At 41.1% G+C, this 23,519-nt stretch overlaps 1 protein-coding gene across 8 annotated transcripts in view; it reads right to left on the reverse strand.

The window, feature by feature from the left end:
* Window positions 1-23,519, reverse strand: part of LOC310674912 (SAM and SH3 domain-containing protein 1-like) — a 505,076-nt gene that overhangs the window by 111,297 nt on the left and 370,260 nt on the right. The window contains exon 1 of one of the 8 annotated variants that reach the window (XM_083434754.1): window positions 9,669-10,476. The exons of 5 other annotated variants lie outside the window; for them this stretch is intronic. In XM_083434754.1, the coding sequence (XP_083290880.1) occupies window positions 9,669-9,764 (96 nt within the window). In that variant the 5' untranslated portion in view covers window positions 9,765-10,476. Of the gene's footprint in view, window positions 1-2,988; window positions 3,040-9,668; window positions 10,477-23,519 lie in introns of those variants that run through there. 2 more of the 8 variants (XM_083434750.1, XM_083434752.1) reach the window with 2 other exon arrangements.

Below are 23,519 nucleotides of genomic sequence, written 5' to 3' on the forward strand. Positions count from 1 at the left end.
TTCAAAGTACTTATTGCTAATTTTAACTACTGTTTTTGATGTTTTAATTAATTTTTTGCATTCACATTTTTATCTGTAAACTGCCCTGAAAACTGACATCAAAGGGCAGTATAGAATTTACATAAATAAATGCAATTAGCATACTGGGGCTGATCTACAAGCATTATTACTGCATTCACAGCAAACTACCTTTCCTCTTCCCAGAAGTTTTAAAAAATAGTAATAAATTCTGCAAGTTTGCAGCAGAAGCTGGTCATGGAAAGCACTGATTGATGGCATCCAACAGGTCACCAAGAAGCCTTCACTGCATAATTTTAAAAGCTTCTTCTTATTTCCAAGCTAAGAGACGAATGTAAATATGTATAAGCATTTTACATGACACTTTACAAATGTTCAGTGAAGGACAGGCAACCTGCCTTAAGCATTGGTGAAGAAAAAAGAGTAACAGCTGAAGCAGTGCTGGATGCATGTACATTTGTCAAACTGCAAAGCCAGGAAGAAAGCAGACTTACACCACAGCTGAGGGATCTGCTGTGGAGTTTTTTATTTTTAGAATTTTTAGAATTTTAAACAATAGCCCTTTGTATAATGAATTAACCACAAAATCAAAGTTTAAAGAGATATTGGAAGCTATCTAGTCCAATCTCCTGTTGTGCAAGATCTACAGTGCAGGAAGCAACAACAGCAGCCTTGACAGATAGTTATCTAGCTTCCACTTAAATACATCCAGCAAAGGAGTGCCCACCACCTACTGAAGCAGTCTGCCCCCTGCCCAAGTTTCTCTAAACACTTACCTGAAGCCTGCTTCCCTGCCATTTCCACCCACAGTTTTTCCAGAGCAACAGAAAATAAATCTGGTCTATCTTCGGATATTTGAAGATTACTATCATGTCTTCCCTTACTCTTCTTTTATAAAGGCTCAGTAAAACCAACTCTTTCAATAGCTCCTCATAGGATAGGCCTTGGTTTCCATCCATACCCCCCACCATTTTGATCATATTCCTCAGGACATGTTTCAGTTTAACAATATCCGTCTTTAAATGTCCAGCACTAGATGTGGCCTGGATAGCACAGAGCAGAACCATTGTTTTCCTTGATCTGGACACTATGCTTCTGCTACCTGTTTTATATGCGATGTTATCCTAAATTATCAGAAGTGTAAGGATCTCAAATACAGGTACATTTTGTGGTAATCAGACATGAAAGAAAAGCGAACCAAGTGAAATTGTCAGTAGCCAATACAGGCTATCAAGAACATTCAGAACCAGTATTTGAACTGCATTTCAAACAAACTCTTATAAACATGATTTTTTAGAATTTTACTACATCTCAAGTTTTTAACTTGGCACCCAGAACATCAAACAAGGATCCTATTTTCCTGTCACACCCAACTTGGAAAAAATATTTTTTATGTATTCATGGTGTTTCCTCTGTGAAATAGTACTATAAAGTCTGTCATGATTTCTATTAATTTATCCAACAATAATACAATTACAAGAAATACTTTCTTAAATAAAGTATCAGTTTCCAATAAGACTGAAAATAAGATCACATTTTGAACCTCTCCTTGAGTTGTTGAATCAATAATTCTAAACAGGGCAAAAGAAAAATGCTTCTCTTAATCCAAGAAAATTAAGACACATACACACATTTGGACTAAGCATCAAATATTCTGGAAGCACAACTTGTGCTTTTGATTTTAGTAGAGGCATTTAACATTAAAGAAAAACAATTTAAATATACTTTGTTCAAAATGAAATGTGCTTCATTCCATTTCTACCATTTTAAAAATTTGCTCCATTACTGGTAAGGCCTCAAAGACTATTTTTTAAAAAAAACATATGTTCTTTCCCTATGAACAAAGACACTTTTGTCATGGTGGTGTGTTAAAATCTTCATAAGGCCCAGCTGCTTCTAAGGCATGGAAACAATTTTTGGCTCCTCTGACATTAAATGGGAGATGTACTTATATCAGGAAACACCTACATGTGCATTAGCCATCCTACTCCTTACAAATAGTGAATGGTATTTTGCTTAAGGATGATATACTTTAAATCCAATTTACTCCACTCCCACCCTGTTATACTTTGCCATCATTTAACCAGAACTGCCTCCCACCTTTGTTGCACCTTTGCCAGCTATCCTCCGACTTGTTATATGTATTGTGACATACTTTGGACAGCTTCTTAGCAGCCTTTGGTTAGGGAAGATTGGTGGAGATCCGTAACAAGAAGAGGAGTTTGGATTTGATATCCCGCTTTATCACTATCCTAAGGAGTCTCAAAGCGGCTAACATTCTCCTTTCCCTTCCTCCCCCACAACAAACATTCTGTGAGGTGAGTGGGGCTGAGAGACTTCAGAGAAGTGTGACTGGCCCTAGGTCACCCAGCAGCTGCATGTGGAGGAGCAGGGAAGTGAACCCGGTTCACCAGATTACGAGTCTACCACTCTTAACCACAACACCACACTGGCTCTCAAGGCCTTTCTGTGACAGCCTTTAACCCACAGTGCCATCCGCGTCCCGCAGAAAGCTTACAAATGGCATAAAGACATCATTGTATTCATCCCATGATAAAGTAGTGAAAGGTATAGAACTCTGAACATGGAGGTTCAATTTAGTTATCATGGATGGAAATGGAAGGGTCAGGGAGGTGGAGTTTTGTTGGCTGTAAGGGAACGGCTGGATGAGGATGGACTAAGTGGGCTTCCACTTTCTGGAGGCACTAACTGCCACTGGGTATCTGTTTAATGTCAACTGTGTGACAGCAAAATCTGATGAGTTGTTGGAATGTAACATCTTTGTTTTCCTAATTCCCCTTGTATAATTCAAAAAATGTCGTTTACTTTTCTTTGTCATGAAAAACAACCATTTAAACCATAGATACTAATACAGTCTTAACAGCCTGATTGTTTTACAGCCAAGTAAGACTCTACAAAAACACCTGCACTCACGAGATTGGTTTGTTTGTTTTTTAAAGCAGAACATACCTGGCTCTCTGATGCAAAGCAATTCAAAAGGGGCATCACAAAAAGCAAATCAGACTTTTATATTAAATGACTGAGCTCTGTTGAAAGAAAGATGTTGCGTTATGGAAGGAAAAGGCTTTTATCAAATGTTATCTCATTCACCTGTTGGGCCCTAGAAAGAGATTAAGACAGTCTTGGAAATAAGTGTCACACTGTCTCCTGCATACTCTTTCTCCTTCAGCTTCTTCCAATTTGAGAAAGTGTCTCTTACCAGTTACTGGAGAGCACAACCATGTGTGTTTGGTTTGATCCAGCAAGGTTATTCATATGTTCCTACAAAAGGCAAAAGAGAGGCAGTGCTCACACAGGACCGGGGGAGGGGGGCGGTGTCAGCTGCAATGTTTATTTTATTCTCCACAGTTGAATGAAATGCTTAACTGTACAGCTAGGTTAGTGTGAGTGAATTTAACATTTAAGAAAACAAGGGAAAATGTAGTAGCTTAACAACGGCAGGAAAAATTCATACCTGCACAACGTGAACCCCAACCATAAATATCTAGCCTGCACGTAAGTTTTTAATTGGGTTATATTCTTGTTTTAAATCTAGAATTCCCAAAGTCCCAATTGTTTTCCTATGTACTTTACTTGAATAAATTGAATTAAGCTGGGAATTATGTACAGTAAACAGTAGTGATCTGAAGACTCGTGTGCATGTGTGGAATGCACTTTGACAGAGGCTCATTTCCACACAGCCCTCAGCTGTACACCTCCCCACATCACATGCAGCTCTGGAGGTCTCTTAAACCTCATGACTGGCCTTTTGGGAAACACAAGGAAGTCTGTCAAGAACAGTGGAATACAAATGCCACATACAGCTCTCTGGGCATTAATCAATTGTTTAAAATCCATATGTTTGAACTGTCTTAGGAGACAATGGAACAGTGCACCTTTATGGGTAAGGTCAAACTACTGGAGAATTACCAGCACCTCTATAACCATCACCTGTGGTTATAGAGACAAAGAGCTTAATGCTTCTCCAAACTAAAGACAGTGAGGAAAGGGTTCTGCAGCAGGATCAAGATTAAGTTAATTTTGGTTTGGGTGTAGCTAATGTGAACTCTACTGAGGATTTTGCTTTGCTATGGATTTGCTTTAAGAAAAAACCAACATTCATCTCCCAGGGATCTTCCTGGATCTATACAAGGGTGTGTTCCAGCAATCATCCAGCTTTTATAAAAAGCTAACTTTTGGGGTGATGTGGGACAAAACCTCAGTCTAACTGCCAGCGTTCGAAATTAGCTGGGCGCCAGTCGCATTTTGCCTGGAGATGTCCATGTACCACCCTTGGCGCCTAGCATTTCTACCTGCCTGGCTGCAGTCAGCTGGTCTGCTGGGCCAAGCGGCAGCAAAAGACATGCATCATTTGCTGCCATGCTACCCCCGCCAAACACCTGATTTGCCCTGCAGCGCAGGAGCAAAAGATGTGTGTGGGGGGGGTTGTTTTGTTTTTTGCTGCTGGGTGAATGTGTTTGGCGGGGTAGGGCGGTAGCAAAAGACACCTCTTTGCTGCCATGCTACCCTGTAGTCCGCTGATTCGCCTGGCAGCTTTCTTTCCCCCCTGCAGGGCTGCAAAAAAAATGGTGCCTAGAAATTTTGCTTTGGCACCCACAACCTAGGTCCTGGAAACCACATGGCTCCTATCCTAGTTTCTAACACTGCTGACTGTTTAAAAAAATGTGGGTAGGAATGCTACAACATATGACAAATTTATGTGTGCCAATAGTTAATATTCCTGATGCAGATGTAAGCTGGCATTATTCACCTCAATACAGAGAAACTGTTCTGTTTACATACTGCTAGCAATAGCCAACTAAACCATAATGAATATATGCTTTTTATTCACTTAGCATAGTTTTGCAAGCCTAAAGCAAACTATCCCAAAACGTTCTTCTTAAGAAATAAAATAAAATTGTATTTTCCAATTAAGGCTCATAAATATTATATATACATATACTTAAATAGTATATTATTCACAAATCCATCCAAATAAAAATATCTACCATCAGAAAGAAATTCTTACAGAATTTTTTTCTAAAGCATTTTATATCATAAGCAGAATTTCTTGTCCAACACTTTTCAGTATTTCTCATAAAAAACAGGAATAATTATCTAGAAAGTTCTGCTGCACATATCACACTGAAAAGAATGTTAGCTGGGTCATTCCTATTGCTGTAATAGGAATTCATAAAATTACAGTTGCACCAGAGAAATGTAATTCTAATTTTAGTTTTGTTATGAAACAGAAACCCCACTGGCTTCTTTGAACATATATAATTTATTCTGATCAAAAGATGAAGAATGCAAAGTAGGATACATTTCAGATTCCCTACAAAGATTAAACTTCATAACTACAACTTGCACTAAACGAGTTACAACACTGACAGCGAAAAATGCATAAGCGTATACTATAAAGCAAAGCTTTCAAAACTGTGTGTCGCAACACGTTCGTGTGTCAGCTGCAGTGTGTAGGTGTGTTGCGCGAACGCTCCCCACATTGCTCCCGGAGCTGGAAAGGGGTTAGTTTAGCCTCTGGTTTGCTAGTAAAACTGAATTACTGAGCCGCGAAATGATGCATGTCTAAAAAGTGTGCCACCAACATGAAAAGTTTGGAAAGCTCTGCTATAAAGTCTACACACACAGAGAGTACGCATGTATGGAAGATTAGTGGAACACTACAGCAGGATGGTTTTTTAAAAAACAATTAATTCTCTACCGACCCAATTAATAACCAGGAAAACTACTCTTACATGCTTACATTCTAATGCAATGACTAGTACTGAAATATTTCATGAGGTTAATTAGCTAGGACAAGCAACAGGACAGTCATTTCCAGTTCAGCAAATCCAAATGCTGACTCTCATTCCTGCATATATTTCATCTGTAGTATGCAAATGTTTTTAAACTGTCATAAATGCACAACCTTCATGACACCCAGAGCAAAAAAATTATCTCATTATTATTACCATTATTATTACTACGGGGGGGGGGGGAATCTGATTGAAATCAGTGAAGAACTGTATTGGCTCTATTTCCACTGCCAGCTTTTATAACTGCAATTTAACATAATACCATAATCATCATTTCCTATTGTATCCTAGGATTTTTTTAAAAAATGTAATATTCAAAATATGCCTGGTAAAAGTTTTTGCATAGACCAAAACCAAGGGAAGATTTGATTCACAACAATTTCCTGAAAAAAATGTAGGTTTCCAAATGAGATCTTTGCAAAGTTCTCTTTTACTGCTGACCCTCTCATAGTAAATGTCTGTCAAAGTCAAAGCTCTCCTAACCCATAATACCTGCTGAATAAGAAGAGCACTTTCCCACCACTCCTTATGCCCCTACAGATGCTCCCACAGACATGAGCATAAAGACTTCTCTCTTTATTTGTTTCTAAAGTGATAAAAGTGCAGGCAAAGGAGATGTTTAGCTATTCCATCATTATAATGCTGAAACACTCTACATCACTGAATCTTCACACTGAATTACCAGCTATAATGACTAATTTTGCCCCAGCAACTGCACTATGAAACTGGCGAGACTAAGGTTGGTGTTTTCTCTGCTGCATTAACTTTCTCCGGACACCCAGTTTAACGCTGTTTGTCTCACCTTGTACATCTCCCACAGTACCAAAATTTGCCAGAAAATGCACTCCGTGCAACCTCATCCATAGTCAACTGTTTTCATTTTTTAAAAAAACATAATAAAAAGCAGAGGAAATAAATCCCATTGCTGTTGTCATAGTTCAACATATGAATGAATACATGTATTAATAATGTGGAATGTAAGGAATTAAAAAATGCATTGATCGCTGCTTGTCCCCACCTGCCTCAAGAAACAGTGCCTGGTATCAGTGCCCCTTGTTTCTCTCCTTATCCCTAGCTTGCCTTTATTTTTTTTAGTTGTTGTTTTTTACCTTCTTTCCTTCCTCCCCCTCTCCTTTCCCTTATTATCTGGGTCTCCTTTTTTGAGTGCTAGACCATGATCCGAAGAAACATGGAGGCCAACACCTCACTGAAACTAAGCAAGTCTGATCAGTACCTGGATGGGAGATCACCTGAGAATCCCATGTACACCACTTTCAGTTCCACTGATGGAGAAAGGTGGGGTATAAATATAATAAATATGTAATATTAATACATTTGTGGGGGAGAGAGATGGAAATGGAGGCCTATTGTGGGTATGAACTTTGTAACAAAAGTTGATACTGAGCATAAAGGAGATAATTCTGAGTTACTTGCTTGCTGAGATTACTGTATTTAGCACACACAGTTTTACAAAAAACAACTACTAATAACAACAAGAACCTTTGAAATCTACAATAACTGCAAATTGAAATAAAGGCAAATCAAGTTCAGATACACAGAACAGAAACTCTCACTTCTGTAAAACCTGTGGCATTTTCTGGAGCTATTTATTCTACCTAAAACTTTTCAGCAGAATAGATTCATTCTTCCCAAATCTTCAGACAATCATGTGTAGATAGTTTGGGAGTTCTCCTGGATACAACACTGGATGCTCAGGTGGCCACAGTGGCAAATAGTGCTAACTAACGCCTAGCTTCAACTGATGCCCAAGATACACTGTTAGATAACTTGGTTACAGTGGTCTAGGCAGAGGCGGTTTTAAGGTAGCGCGTCCAGTGTGGTCGCACTGTGCACCACCCTGCAGGGGGCGCCAAAACAATGCTGTAGAACTGAGCAGGCAGGAGGGGGACCACTGAATTTTATCGTTGCACAGCACACCACTGAAATATGAGAGCCCAAAGCCAGTGGACCAGTGGTGACTGGTCCATGCTCTGATAACCTCAAAATTGGATTCCTGTATTTTGCTGTAAGTGGGGTTGTCCTTGAAGAAAGTACTGAAGATGCGGTTGGCACATAATATTGCTGCCCATTTCCTATCTGAGGCAGCAAAGTGGAATTCCCTAACACCAATCTTGCAGGTGCTGCACTGCAGTGGCTGTTCTGTAAGCTATTGGGCACAATTCCAGATATTGGTATAGTACTTGAATATAAATCTAAATGATTCAGGGCCTCCGAGCTTGAGGAAGTATCTCACTCAGTACCACCCAACGTGGGCTTTTAAGATGTGCTGGAGAGGCTCTGCTAGTAATGCCTTCGTTCAGTAAGCCCTCAGCAGCACCAACTCACTTGTGGAACTCTCTTCTAGTGCATATTCAGATTGCTATACCCATTTGAGCATCAACTTATTTTTATTAGCCTTCAGAGCATGAGAAGGGTGGTTCTGTTGATATATTTTATTGTGCTGTTGACTGCTTTGGATTGTGATTATTGTATCTCATACTGCTTAATTCATTTTTAATGTGTTGTTTATACTATTTTTATTGTTTTATTTTATGTCTATTGTTAACCACTCTTCCTTTTGAGGACAAGGGGGTTATAAGCAATAAATAATAATACCTAGGAATGCATATAATTTAATTAGCCTGAGGTCACAAGGCTAAATACTACTCTAACAGTTTGAAACACCGGGGGGGGGGGGAGAATCCAATTATTGTTCTTTTTCTTATTATTTTTCTTACAGTTAACTGTCAGTAAACAGTTTCGATCACAACAGTTCTACTCTCCTTTTGCTTGTCTGCCAATAAACACTTTAAAAATACTGAAAGAGTTAAGTTTTCCATTAGTCAGGTCTAGCCCCATTCCGCAACTGGTGTGGTTAAAGTAGTTGAACTAATTAAATTCAGGGCATGTATGGTGTAGCTGAACATTTTTGATCCGCCGTAGCTATTGAATTATTGAACCTCAGGGGAGGGAGGAAGAGAATCAGCAACATGAAAGGAGTATTAGAAATATTTAATTCTCTGCATGCATATTCCATAGAAGACCTGATAAATCACTCTACAGTTCTCTCTCTTAAAAAAAGTGTGTGAAATCCAAAGTCACAGTTAAAAATATTGGTTCAGGCAAAGTTGAAACTGCACAAGTTTAACAAACCACAGGTTCTCCTCAATACATCATACATTAAGAGGCAGAGAAAAAAGTAGCAGAATTTACACATCAGCTTGGAAAAGGAGGTTCAATCATGCAATACAGTATCTATTTGATAGGTATGCAAAATTCACTGGTGGAAATTACACTTTTACCACTGAAATTAAATCCCCAAGGATACCTGACTGATGATAAGCAGGCACATTGCTCATAATCATATTCAGAAACCGTGATTAGGCTGAGATGAAAGTGATCGTCCAAAAAGCCAAAAACAGCACCACCTCAGCATTCAATTCTTCCAACAAATGGAGACCTAAGCCTAAAGAATAGCCGGGACAAGCAAACCAACAGGGAGCAGAATAGTAAAGCAGGTGCTTGTAATGTAATGTTGATTTCATCTGACTAACTTTTTACAACAGGTGCTATTCAAAGGGGGAGGGGGAGGCAATTTGGGTCGTAAAGGGCTCACGACTTAGCACAGGCTCAAGAAACCCCATTGGATCCTTCTCCGTAAACAACCCGTGGATTCCTTTCTTAAGTTTTGCTCCGCAAAAGAGGAACTTTTGCACTGAGTCGCCCCAAGAATGACTTTCAGGAGATGTCAAAGCCACCAGCCTCACAGCCAAGGCTGGGTAGCTTTCGAGCCCCCTCTCCACTTCTCCCAATCCACCCAAACCAGTCACTCACCAGTATCCCCATGACATCCGTCCAGAGTCTGGAGAAACTCTCGGGCATGCTGCTGTCCTCCTGGGGTTCGGCGCTGGCGGCTTGTTCCTCCTCCATAGTCGCCTCCTCGGAAAGCAAAGCTCAAGGCGCGCTCCCCACCGGACCGAGACTCTAGCCAAGGGCGACGCTGCCCGCCTCACGCCCCGCCGCCGGCTCAAGCCCTGCGCTCAAGCCAGACCCGCCGCCGTCGCCGCCCGGCTACTCCATCATGCCGCCTCTGCCTTCGCCTTCCCGCCAGGCTCCAGCCCCAGAAGAGAGCAGAGGAGGCGGCCGACGCTTCCCTCCTGCAGCTCCTTCCCGGGCTCAACTCTTGGCACGTCTAGAAACTGCCATGCCCCGCACAAACTTTGCCTGCTTGGAGCGGTGAGCAACAGGGTGGCAAAGCAAAGCTGGCCGTGACCACCTTTCCCTCGCGCAGGGGTGCTCCAGAGAGTCGCGGTCGCCTCTTTGGGGAGAGGGAATCGCTTCCCACAGGCACAAAATACATCTGGCACCAAAGGAAGTCTTTCGGTAAGGCTCCCCCTCCTCAAATCAGGAGCCAGCGCTGAGTTTTCAGTTCGTAGGTAACTCTAATTCTCTGCTTCCCCCCTTTCCCTCTACATGGGCTCTCCCATCTCCACATGACTGCTCTCTCTGTCTCTCTCCAGAGAAAAGAGCTTTTAGCAACAAAAGGTGCTCTGATGTCAGCCCCTTCGCATGGCAATGAGCCCCAGACAGGCGAACAAATCGCCTGTTGAAAGAGCAGCCTCGCTGAAGGTTCTGGCCGACTGGCCCAAGTTCTCCAGTCGCACCACGCAGACACGCACTTAACACACTCGCCACTCAACAGGGTTAATGTTTAAGCCAACCCAGCTTCCCGCAAGGATTTCAGGAATGCCCTCTTTAAGGTTTCCTTTCCTCCTCCTTTTAGGAACCCTTTTACTTGAGTCTGGCAGCCTAAATTTCCACCCACCTCTGTCAGAAAAACAAGCTCTTGAAACTTAGGCTGAAAGCCTTGCACTTTTTTTCTGTGTGCCCACCATGATATTGGCTCGGTTTCTTTACACAGGCACATTCTGTAGCAGGGTCTCTCACGTTTCAGCATCCCAGCAAACTAGCAAGTCTCCTTGAGAAATAATAGTGCGTGGTTTTGGAGCAAATTTTTTTACTGCTGCACAATAAAGGTAATTTTATACTTTGATCAGAGGTAAAGCTGTACTGCGAATCACAACTTCCTGATGTTTGTGGCTGTATCATCATCATCATCATATGTGTGATACATGCGAACATGTATGCACACTAAAGTTGTACTTGAAATATTTTAGGTGCGTGCCTAAATGCAATGAGTAGCTTATGCATATGTTTTTGATAGTAGTGCTATCAAGCCCATAGCAGCTGGCTCTGCCTCCACCAGCACACCTGACTTCTGTGCACTGGAAAGCATGTGTGTATATTTACATTTGTATGTAGATGCCAATGCACGTAGGCTCTAATCACATATAAGTGAAGCCTAAACATGCTGTGGGGGGGTCACTATGCACATGTGCCATGCACATGTAAGCGGGGGGGGGGAGAGAGAGAGAGAATCAGCCAACATTATAATGATATGCACATTCCCCTAATGCAGGAATGTCTGCATAAGGCCTGAGAAGTGGCGCAAAGTTGAGCACGCACACAGATGTTTTATGTTAAGACTAAGTCATCCCCCATCTCATTTGTGACATCTGCTTCTACTACTTACTATAATGGACTAGCACCCACCATCATATGCGTTGCTACGGTTTCTCCTACGGGAGCTGGGAATGCAGAATGGTAGCCTGGAGAGGGGACTCACAACATGACGACACAAATCTACATATAGGTAATATGTCTAAGTCAGTAATTACTATTCATATACATTCAGAAGTTTTATTCATTCCTTGGGAAGGTGACTTTTCCAGCTTGAATTGTTCAACCAGGACTCAAACAATAAGGTTTTAGGTACATACAGTATATGAATTGACAGTATATGTCGCTAACAGAAAAGTCACCACATTACCATGATCCAGTGTTAACAACTGGGAAGATATTGTCCACCCAGCTTTAGTTCTTGTGTTCTGAAGTCATGTCACACAGGGTTGTTGTGAGGATATGAGGAACAGAAAACCATATACACCACCTTGAACTCCGTTGAGGAAAAGGTGGTATATAAATGTAATAAATAAATATAAAAAACCCCTCAGTACTCATTCGCCACAAGCAAAACACTATACTCATGAACATGCCTGTTCACAGAAGCTATTTGAAAGACAAATATTTCTGGGGCCCAACTACATCAAAGAATGTGTCTTCTCTCCCATGATTAATTAATTTTCCTCTTAATGTGCATTTCCTTAAGCATTTACCCTGGGACAATATAGAATGAATACAGTTCAGTCAATAGTGCATGTGACTCTTAATCTCAAGGTTGTGGGTTCAAGCCCCAAGTTGGGCAAAACATTCCTGCATGGCAGGGGGTTGGACTAGATGACCCTTGTGATTACTTCCAACTCTGCAATTCTATGAATACAGTGGGACCTCTGGTTAAGATCTTAATTCATTCCGGAGGTCCGTTCTTAACCTGAAACTGTTCTTAATGTGAGGTACCCCTTTAGCTAATGGGACCTCCCGCCGCTTCCGTGTGACTTCTGTTCTTATCCTGAAGTAAAGTTCTTAACCCAAGGTACTACTTCCGGGTTAGAGGAGTCTGTAACCTGAAGCATTTGTTACCCGAAGCGTTTGTAACCCGAGGTACCACAGTGGCTTCGGTCCTTACAGCCACAGCAGGCTTTGTAACTGTCCAACAGTTTGACTTTACCCCTGAAGGTGAACTCTTCCATTATCTCCCAAGACAGATAGATGCCAACAACAATAACAACATGTTCAAGAAAACTCATAGTGGATTTTGTGATTGAGCCAACAGAACCAACAAAGGTGGTGGTGGTTGAAGAACCCCACAATTACAGTACAGTACTTGTTTGTGCGGACCAGGGTGGCAAACAAAGCCCCAATGAAAATGTTCAGAGGGAGGAAGAAAAGAAACTATTGTTAAACACAACTACTTTATAATACAGAGGGCTTCAGAAATTACACAAGTGAAGCAAACAAGCCAAACACCCCAATTCCTAACCATGTTTATTTGGCTTCCAAGCAATTATGCTTAGGATAGCAGCCTAACGATAGCAACATTTTATTCACTTCTTTTTCTCTCCCTTTTTCTGGAGGGGCAGCCATGTCAGTCTCTTACAGGAAAAAAACAACAGTCCTGTGGCACTTTTAAGACTAACAACATTATCATGGCATAAACTTTCATGGATTCACACCCACTCTGTCAGATGCATAAACTGAAATCCCTTTCTGGTGAATTATAGCCACACAAATGCCTTAGGAAGGGGGAGTATGATGATCTATTATGCAATTTTTAAAAACAATTGTTTATGGAAGCAAACAGTTCTTTATAAATAAAATATCTCCCAGGCTACACGGGAGAGGGATTTTTTAGGTTATGGTTTGAAATTAGACAGAATTCAGACACATTATGCTAAACTACTGTGGTATGGTCAGTCTCTACTTCCTGTCTCAACTCCCACCCGAGACTCAAAATATCTGGATGTTTACACATAGTTCTACCATTTGCATTTCAATTAAATGGTCATCAGTAGGCGTTGACCCTAAACAAACACTTAATCTAATCAGGAAGTTTGCACTTTCTAAAGCTGATGTTTCAGATATACAGTGAACTTCACAGAATTACAAGGAATAGCACTGTGAGTTCTTTTACATGAACAAAATATACCCACTGTTCTTTCCTTGCTGATCTGGTCCTTCCATTGCTGCTAACACTCTTAACTGTTTTATACTCTGGGCAGTCTTTTAAAAGCAGCCACTCACATGTATAATGCAGACAAAAGCCAAAAATTGTACATGGACATGCCATTCATAAATGATACTATGCACACAAGTGAGGAAGCAAGTGCATGGTGTGGAGTGACATGTGTTGTTCTCTAATTCAGTACCAAACAGAACACAATTTCTCCAACCCTGTCCATTTATTGTTTCCCGCCACTTAAGCATTTCTTCCCTCTGACACTTAAAGTGCGGTCCTATGCTTCTTTGGAGGATATATGTATGGCGAGCCTCTATGTTACCTTGCACCAGCACCATCCTCATCCCATCAGCCATCATCCTGTAATGGTGTGGCTATGTAGCTCTGCACAAGACTGAGGCAGCAAAACTGCCACTGTACAAATGTACAACACAAAGCTTTGCATGACTAAGCAGGGGTCAGAAGCATGTCAGAAGCATGTACTGTGGGAGAAACATATTAGTCACCATTCTATCAATATTATCAAGCCTAGGGCCCCTCTTTGTGGTAGTTCCAACACTGCACCCAGAAAACATAACTGTAATTCAAAACTCAGTAATTTACTACATGACAAGCACCAGGGAATCTCTATCAGCATACACACTACACTGAGTGCTTAGAAGCCCCTTGAGACAGCACGCGGCCACTCCACCCTGCAGATGAGTCAGGTAAACAGGCTGGATCCCAAATAACAGGAAGGGGGTCATCATAATACAAGCATCTTTGCCAGACAGTATCTAGCCCAGACTTGCTGAAGCATGCTCAGCATGGAAAACCTTTCTGCTTCTGGCAACTTTCAGGCTGGCTGTAGAGTACTTGCCAAAACACAGGACAATCAGAAAGAAAGTTGAACGCTTATATCAGGAGTGTTCTGCTATACACAGGAGTGTATAGCTATTATGGGCAAAAGAGAACTACACTTGAAAACAAAAAGAGAAGAGAAGCATCTTGCTTTCCTGTGGTGATTGTTGTTTTGATGTCATTGATATGCACTCTTAACTGGAGCTGGGAACTTTATGTAGTTTACCTTAAAGAACAGACCAAAGTAAAGCATTAGTCCAAAGCAGGCATAAGCAAACTTGGCCCTCCAAATGTTTTGGGACTACAACTCCCATCTTCCCTAACCACTGGTCCTATTAGCTAGGGATGATGGAAGTTGTAATCCCCAAACCTCTGGAGGGCTGAGTTTGCTTATACCTGTCCAAAGAATCTGCATTAAACTCTTTCCACTTAGGCATATACAGTATGCTATGTTCACACAATGCTGATTTCTGCAAGCCAGAAAGGCTTACAGTTCACAAAAGTTTCACTGTAAGGAACAGTTCATCAAGCAGAAAATCCAGATATTTCTGTCTGTAAATATGGTCAATGTGGCATTCCTGAATTATCTTTGGGTTCCTTTGGAACTCAAGAAGTGTAATATCTATGAGGGACACACTTATTCATTTATTCCGTAGGATTTTAAACTGATATAACTGAATATTTTAGTATTATATGTGTGGCACTAAAAATCAAATATATATTGTATCAATCTATACAGCTATTTGTTGTTTTATCTTTTTGTAAACCACTTTGATTATTTTTAATATACAATCTCAAGTAGAGTATAAATCTTGTGAAATAAATAAATAATAATAATAAACATTTCTGGGCCTCCTCTTGCCTGCTGCATTTCTATTTTCCCTTCCTGACCCAGTTTCAACATGCCCCTGTTCCAATTTTTCAGGATTGGCTAACAAGTCCAGGAAAGGTATATCTTGTTCCTGTCCTGTCTTCCAGAGGTACTTTCCCTACACATGGCAGCCTCCACATCTGCTACCTTTAAGTGAGGCTGTGCTTTGAGATTTGTTTGCTGTTTCCTGTATCCGTCTGTTTTAGAAACCAGCCTCTGGTACTCCCTGCCCAGCTTTGATTATCTGAAGCCTACTCTGCAAAGTGAGCCCAGAGAAAGAGAAGGCTAGTTTGCCTCCCAGAGTTGTGCTGAACTCGACACACACACCCCTCCTAATTTCCTCCTATGCCTAGCTCCTTCTTGTGCGTATGGTGTGCATGTTAGCTAAATAACCCAAACCAAACAAATTCCTTCACACCAAATAAATGCATATAGTTACCGAGCTACCCTTGTGGATATTAACTACTGCCCAGCTATTCTCCATTGAAGTCTTAGATGTGTATAGCTTGATTCTCTGGGGCGGGTGACACTCAGTTTTTAATACCTGTGTATTAAGTTACTGGATACGTCTGCCAAAAAGTACTATTGACGGCACTAAAAATCCTAATTCACAAGACTCATTGAATGCATGTATACAAAGCTCATTTCTGCAGAGGAGGCTTGGTACTATCACTCCTCTTTCACGCGTTGAAAGTGACTTGTTTGAGCTAAGCAGTAAAATTACTGCAGAAGAAGGAACTGAAACTAGATCTACCAGGAAGTAGTCCAACAGTCTATTCTATGGATTACATGAATACTCATTGGTATTTGCATTTATTATAGGAGTTGCACGGTGGTGGTTTATTAAATTTCTATACCATTTCATCTGAGGAGCATAGGGCGGTTTGGAATATAAAAACACAAAAATACAAGCCATAATGACAAACAAAACCATGAATGCACAAGTTGCCAATGAAAAAATAGCATTAAACACAGATAGTATTAAACATAATGAAGAGAAATTACTTATCAGTTCTATTAGAGATGCTGGAATTACAGTACTTAGAAACATACTACATGCCATTTTATACCATGTAACACATATCAGAGGCTAAGAAGCCTTCAGCCCAAACACAAAAATGAGCAGCTTGTATTCTATCTGTGGAAAGCAGTTACCCAAGAAGAACTTTTTGTGTGTGCATACATATACATATTTTAAACCATTCCATTTCACAAACAACAAAAGTCAACTGCTAACCAAAAGTGCACTGCAAACCTATGCTCACTTTAAATCTACAGATCAGAAAGAGAAGGTGTGCCAGAGACAAAATGCCGTCATCTCACAATGTTTAGCCAACTCTAAACATAGACCCCTAGGACTGTATCAATCTTTCTGAGTCAGAAGGAAAAAGGAAAGGATCATATCCTTTTGTCCTGCACACATGTTCACAACAATAGCCTCATGTCCTGTGGACCTCTGATAATACATGACTTATGCAGTAAGAGCACTTAAAAGCCACTCCCATTACTACACAACAACTTTCTAAGCAAAAATCAAACCTGAGTCTTAATCCCAATGTCTTAAACATAGTTTCTGTTTTCTCTATTCTGTTTTCCCAAGTCTTAGTGGGCTACAAGCACCACCAACTTCCTCTTTATAGCTGGTTTTTATAACCCTCCAAGCTCTCCCATGTATCTTGCATTGAGTCTTCATGACAGGTTCCCAACAAAGTACTGCTTGCAATAAAAGAGTAATCTTAAAAACACACTTATTCAGAAGTTAGTTCTGCTGAAGACCATATGGCATATTCAAGAGTAACCACATTGATGACAAACGAGTAGATAACTCATAACAGCACAAAATGAATATGGAAGGCTTCTTGTTTGCAGAAAAGTGGTGGTGGACAAAATACAAATTAAATACAGTAATAAATAATGAAAAAAAGCCAGAGACAGATAGGAGGAGAAATGGCAGCAAGGGCATATCAGAAAATAAATGCAATAGCTGATAAAATTCCATTCCCATTTTTGTGCCCCCTTTCACTCAAGTGGATACATTTTCCTGGGGAGATAGTAAAGATCTACAAAACAAGGACAAGGTTAACTTCAAAGTGTCACAGTCTTCATGTACTAATCTAATAGTGCAATCCTATGCATGCTGACTCAGTTAAATTCCCATATTAAAGTGCATAGAATTGCAGCCTACATATGCCAGTCTAAACAGAGGAAACTGCACCAGCCTGAACAAGAAAAAAATCAAAACAAATTATTTATAATTATTGTTCTGCTTCAATTTATCTATTTGTCTTAAATTCCACTTCACCAAGCCACAAAGATTTACTGGTTACTGCCAACACATTTAACATATTAATAACACAACATGCAGCACTAGACAGTAGTTCAATATTTCTAATCTAATTGTCTGCCAGTTACATCTGTTTCTGGATTAGGATTAATCATCTGGGCCTCTGTTTCCCTTCTTGCCTTGTTTAATGTGAAGAAGAAATAAATGACCGTCTTCCCGAGGACAAATGTGGACTGTTTGCCAATAACAAAATACAGTAACTTGGTATAGAAATTCCAAACGGAAACTAGTATTTTCCTGTTGCAAAAAATTGTTAAGAAAATAAATGCCCGGGGGGGGGGGGTTATGAAAAAAACAGCAGGAACTATTTGAATTTGAATTTATTTGCAGTTATGTGAGGTTTTTACTGCCATATTCTTTCCAAGAGCAAATTTTTCAACTGATTGTACAGTGAATAGAATACACTTGAAAACTATCATTTTTTTGATACATGTATTATACCTGAAACTGGTTTAATCGAAGCTTCTTCTAGTGACTTTAATAATTTCTAGGTCTTCATCTATTGTTCACAATCAAGTGCATAAGGCAGCAATCCTAACCCCCTATTTTTGCTGCTGGAGAGAGTTAGGCTATAGTAGGGTGTTCTTGTCCACTGGCCTCCACCAGTGAAGAAGTATTCTCTGTGGCGATGGAAAGCACTGTAGATTGATTACCACCAACTGTAGCCAGCAGAAGGTCCTGAAATAATGTTTTACAGGGCTGTGATTCTGCTAGATCCCATGATGTGGGCCCCTCAGCTGTATGAGCCTGGAACTGCTGCAACAAATTTGATACCCACCACTCATAGGGCTTTGGCTCTGGCAGCTGATCCGCTGCTCTGCTGCTCCTAGCAACAGTGATTGCTCTATCCAACAATGAAAAATCAAGAGCAATCCATAGAGTGTATCTGTCTGTCTACCTTTGTATGGCAACACGTAAAGTTTGTGATATTGTACCATGAACATGAACAGTCTAATTCCTTCAAACTTTAGGAAGCAGAAGGAGACTTCTTTCCTTGTGTGCAGACCAATGTCATGACACCAAAAGAGAGATTTTTCCCTTTCATAAATCAAAGAAGAATTACAGGTTTCATGTCCTAAAAATATTGAAGGTAGGGATTTGGAATGGGGTATAGTTTTAAAAAGCAGCTGCTTCCATTTAGGACAGCTCAGCTGGAAAGTAAATGTGCCTGTCAAACAGTAATTAAAGTGAGAAGAGGCCTTATATCACTAACTGTGGATTTTCAGGACTCACCAATCAACTTACTCGATTTTTTAAAAAAGAGACAGAAAGGCAAGTGAATACAGGCTTAAGCACTCCTCAGAACGTATCTTCAAGCTATTCTCTCAATTAATATTTTGAGGAGTTACTGAAGAGAAGGATTATTATTATGGGGGAAGGATGAGCGGGAGGAATTTTTCTCTCCACGACCAGTCAAACGCATCAGTGATAATACAAAAGCTTTTCAAGTTCTGTTAAGATGCATTTCTAGGAAAGTTTTTTTTTAAAAAAGAAAAAGTTTGACCTTCAAGAGTAGACTGTTGCTATCTTTTTATAAAGCACTCCCATCCCCCAAAACATACAAAAATTTGCATCTGTTGCAAGGACTGGCTTGATAATCACAATTAATTAAAGAAGGCAGTTTTTACCTAATTTATGGAACATTCTTTTCATCATGATATGCTTGGTGGAAACTAATTTGATGTGTTGCTGTTCAAAGGTTATTGGCATATTCTTTCAGTATTTAGTCACACACCATTTTTAAAAAAATTGGTTATATAAGCTTTATATGACGTACAGTCAATCCTGACATCCAGTTAAGCTTCCACATGCATATCAGTTGCTGGATCAGGAACTGTGACTGGCATCCCACTGCCCTCAAAGCAGCTGCAGTGGCAGGCTCCCTTCTGGATGCTTAGGTGAGGAAGGTCACAAATTCAGCTTCAAGTGTGCCTATATACTTGCACAGATGCCTGGGTGGTGGGGTTAGATGTTGGGTTATTTAAACCCACGCCATCTCTCATTCAGTGTCTTTGGCTTATCTGTACCCACTCCCCCCACCCTTTATTCCAGGGGTCGGCAACCTAAGGCCCATGGGCCACAAGCAGCCCACAGGGGTTGTTTTACCGGCCCATGATCCACCCCCGAACCGAGCTGCCCGCTCACCAAGTCCCCACGCACTGCGCTAAACTGGCGCAGCACCGTGCGGGGACCCACTTTCGCGGCGCAGGAAATCACATCTGCGTAGGTACTGGAAATCGCAGGCGGGCGCGCTCACGCAATCTGGCCCACGGAGGGGGCTCTGTGGCAGACCCAGGCAAGGTAAGCCTTGCCAACCCCTGCTTTATTCAATATAGGCATTTTCTGATCACTGTCTAGGATCAGTGAGTAGGCATTTTTCCCCATCAGCTGACTGGCCTTGGTGCCTTCCCCCCCCCCCTTCCCACTATGTACTCATTGGGTGGTGGGAGTACTTAATAGATTTCAGTCATTAAATTGATTAAACTGACATATTCGAATGTAGGTGTGGGAAAGTCATTCGGTAGTTAAGGTTTGATGAGCACTCTTAGGCACCTTTAAGAGTGAAGCTCAAGAAAAGTGGTAAGGAAAACACAACCCCATGATATCCTATGGCAGACCTGCTGTTATGTTAATCAGTGTAGCCCAGATCACCCAACCTTTGTGTCTTAGCACCTTATTACATTGTGTGGTTGCAAATCTGATGGACATCCAAATGCCAATGTTGCCTGTCTATACTTAATTACATTCAAATGTACAGATTGGCACCTTCACCCACATTGTAGTGCAATTAGCCATGTTTCTTGTAAAAACACACACACAAACACACGACTGCAGCAGCAACTGAGGTTATTTACTTCTTATACTGTGCTTATATTATGCTATTCTTAGCATGAATACAGAAAACTAAAACTATTAAAATTTCTCCCCTCAAAACCCCAGTCCAAAATACATCAGAAAGGAATTAACAGTTCAGTCCTATTGAAGTCTTCCCAGAAGTAAGTTCTCTTCTGTTTAATAAGAATAACTTCTTAGCAAGTGTTTTGGATTGGATCCCAAGTATACCTTGGAAACTGAAAACAATAAACCATTACATTTACTAGGGAATAGGAAGCAAGTCTCATTAAACTCAGTAGGATTCATTTCCCAACAAACATGCACAGGAATAGACTGCCAACTGACTTGCCCTTTCAATGGCTTAGCCCCAGGAAAAGTCATGGCACTTAGGTAAGTAGGGTTAAGATTGCCTCTAAGACTAAAGCCTGCTGAATTCAACAACGCTTACTTTTGAGTAGACATGTTAGCTGAATTAGGCTACAGCAGTGGTTTTCAGCCTTGAATGATGGTCAGGGGTGCTGCGGACAACACTGGCCTCTGTCCTTCTTTCCTTCCCTCCCTCCCTCCTCTGATGCCCTCTTGCATCTCTGCTTCCCAAAGGCTTGCACAGCTGTTTGTTGTAGCAGCCCTGGCTACAAGCTCCCCAAGCGAATGGTCCTCTGGGACTGCTCAGGGGTGCTGGTTACCAGGAACTAAGGCAGCCTCAGAGCAAGCAAGCAAGCAAGCAAGCAAGCAAGCAAGCAGGTGAAGGAGTCCAGGCAGCCACTCTGCCAGCCCTTGCTGTTGGGAATGGACAGTCAAGTGCCAGGCCCCTGTGGGGCAGTGTGAAGAGATACTTCTCTTTGGGGTAGGGTGTGCAGTTCAGGACCAGGGGCGGCAGCAGTGGCTGCCCGGAGGACTCCCAAGGGGGGGGAGAGGAAGCTACAGCAACACTTCACAAGGAAGGGTGTTTGAAAAAGGGTGAGAAGCTGCCATCTCTGCAGGCAAGGGGTGACATAACTGGGCTCCTGAGCCCCAAAGGGGTGCCGCAGAAAGAATGTAGTTGGTCAAGGGAGCTGTGGACCCCAAAAGGTTGAAAACCCCTGGACTACAGTATCTCAGTGCTGTGCAGTGAAAAATGAGGACAAAAATGTGGATAGCAACTATATTTTTTAAACTAGAAACTTCTGTTTACAGGGCGGATGTTTTTCCTGGAATTGGCTTCTCCTGTTTGAGAGGCTTCCTAACCAATGTAGGAGAATTGCTTGCATCTGAAATATACCAGTTCCCAAAATAGTGTGTAAATATTTGATATTCTTAGAACACAGGCAATGTGGAGAATATGCAGTCATTTCATTTGCTCTCATTTAGAACTGACTGCCATATTAATGAATCAAAAAGTCTGCTTTTTTTTATTGCTGCAACTCCAACTGATGATGAAAAATCTGTATGCATGATGTACACAAATCTGTGTGACCCTCAGGAAAGCTCACAAAGCTGGTTGAAAAGAGGTGACATTTATATAAGAACATCTGGAATAACAATTTTATGATACACATTGTTCTTAATATCTTATGCATATCTATTTCAAGTGGAATCTGCAACAAAATGCTGCCCTGGGTTCCTTTGGGAGGCAGATCATGATATAAATTTAATAAATGATGATTAATCAGTATGGCACTGAGATGTGCTCCTGTTCAGGGTTCAAGGCTATCCCCTTCTCCAAGATACTCATTTCCACTCTTCCCATTTTTCCTATCCCAACAGTACTCAGCATTCTGTGGCCACTGAGCAAGGTCATTTCTCACTAGGTTGTTTGGGTTAAAGTTTTGTTTATTTTGCTGCCTTAGGTTTCTTCTCCCTAAAGGTTTTGGTTTTTTTCTGGAACCCTGAGTGTTCCCTCATTTCTCAGCGGTCCTGCTTTGGCTAGAATCCTGTCAACACTCAACTATAAGACTGATATTGAAGGAAGAGTGCCTGCACCTCTGAATTTACTGTTGCACCACCAAATTACTCAAATTCACAGAGTATAAGGCTATAAATGACTAATAGTCATGAGGGCTATGAACTTTGTCCAGTATCAGAGGAAGTATACCTGTCTGAATATCAGTTGCTGGAGGAGCATAAACAGGACAGAGCTATTGTACTCACATCCTGGGGCTTCCCAAAGGCATCTACTTGGCCACAGTGAGAATGTAGATCTTTGGTCTGATCCAATAGGGCTCTTCTAAGTCACTGGGACCACTCATCAAATTTGCAGATGACACCAAAGTGAGAGGGGGCAGCCAATGCTGCAGAAGACAGAATCAGGATTCAATATGACCTTAACAGATTGGAGAACTGGGCCAAAAATAACAAAATGAATTTCAACAGGGACAAGTGTAAGGTTCTTCACTTAAGCAGGAAGAGCCACCTGCACAAATATACAGTAAGTTGGAGGGCACCTGGCTTGCCAATAGTACATGTGAAAAGGATATACTGTAGGGGTCTTAGTAGACCACAAACTTAACATGAGTAAAAAATGTGATGCAGCAGCAAAACAAAGTGAATGTTATTCTAGGCTGCATCAACAGAAGTATAGTGTCCTGGTCAAGAGAAGTAATAGTACCACTCTACTCTGTTTTTGTCAGACCACATCTGGAGTAGAATCATAGAATCTAGTACTGTGTTCAGTTCTGGGTACCTAAGAACATGTGCAGAAAAGGGTGAATGTTTGAGTGAGTTGGGTATGTTTAGCCTGGAAAAGAGGAGACTGAGAGGAGATGTGATAGCCATCTTCCACTATCTAAAGGGCTGTCACATGGAAGATGGAGCAAGCTTGTTTTCTCCTGCTCTGGAAGCTAAGACCTGAACCAATGGATTCACGTTACAAGAAAGGAAATTCCAACTAAATATTTGGAAGAGCTGTTCAACAGTGGAATGGGCTCCATCAGGAGGCAATAGACTCTCCTACCTTTGAGGTTTAAAGCAGGGATTGGATGACCACCTGTCATGTATTATGTAGTTGAGACCCCCATATTGCAGGAGGTTGGATTAGATGACCCTCGGGATCCCTTCAAACTACAATTCTATGAATTTTACATATACTAATTAAACTCAGCAGCACAGCATCTTGTGTTG

This window comes from Podarcis tiliguerta (assembly GCF_965153285.1).
Source record: "Podarcis tiliguerta genome assembly, chromosome: 3".
Lineage (NCBI taxonomy): Eukaryota > Metazoa > Chordata > Lepidosauria > Squamata > Lacertidae > Podarcis > Podarcis tiliguerta.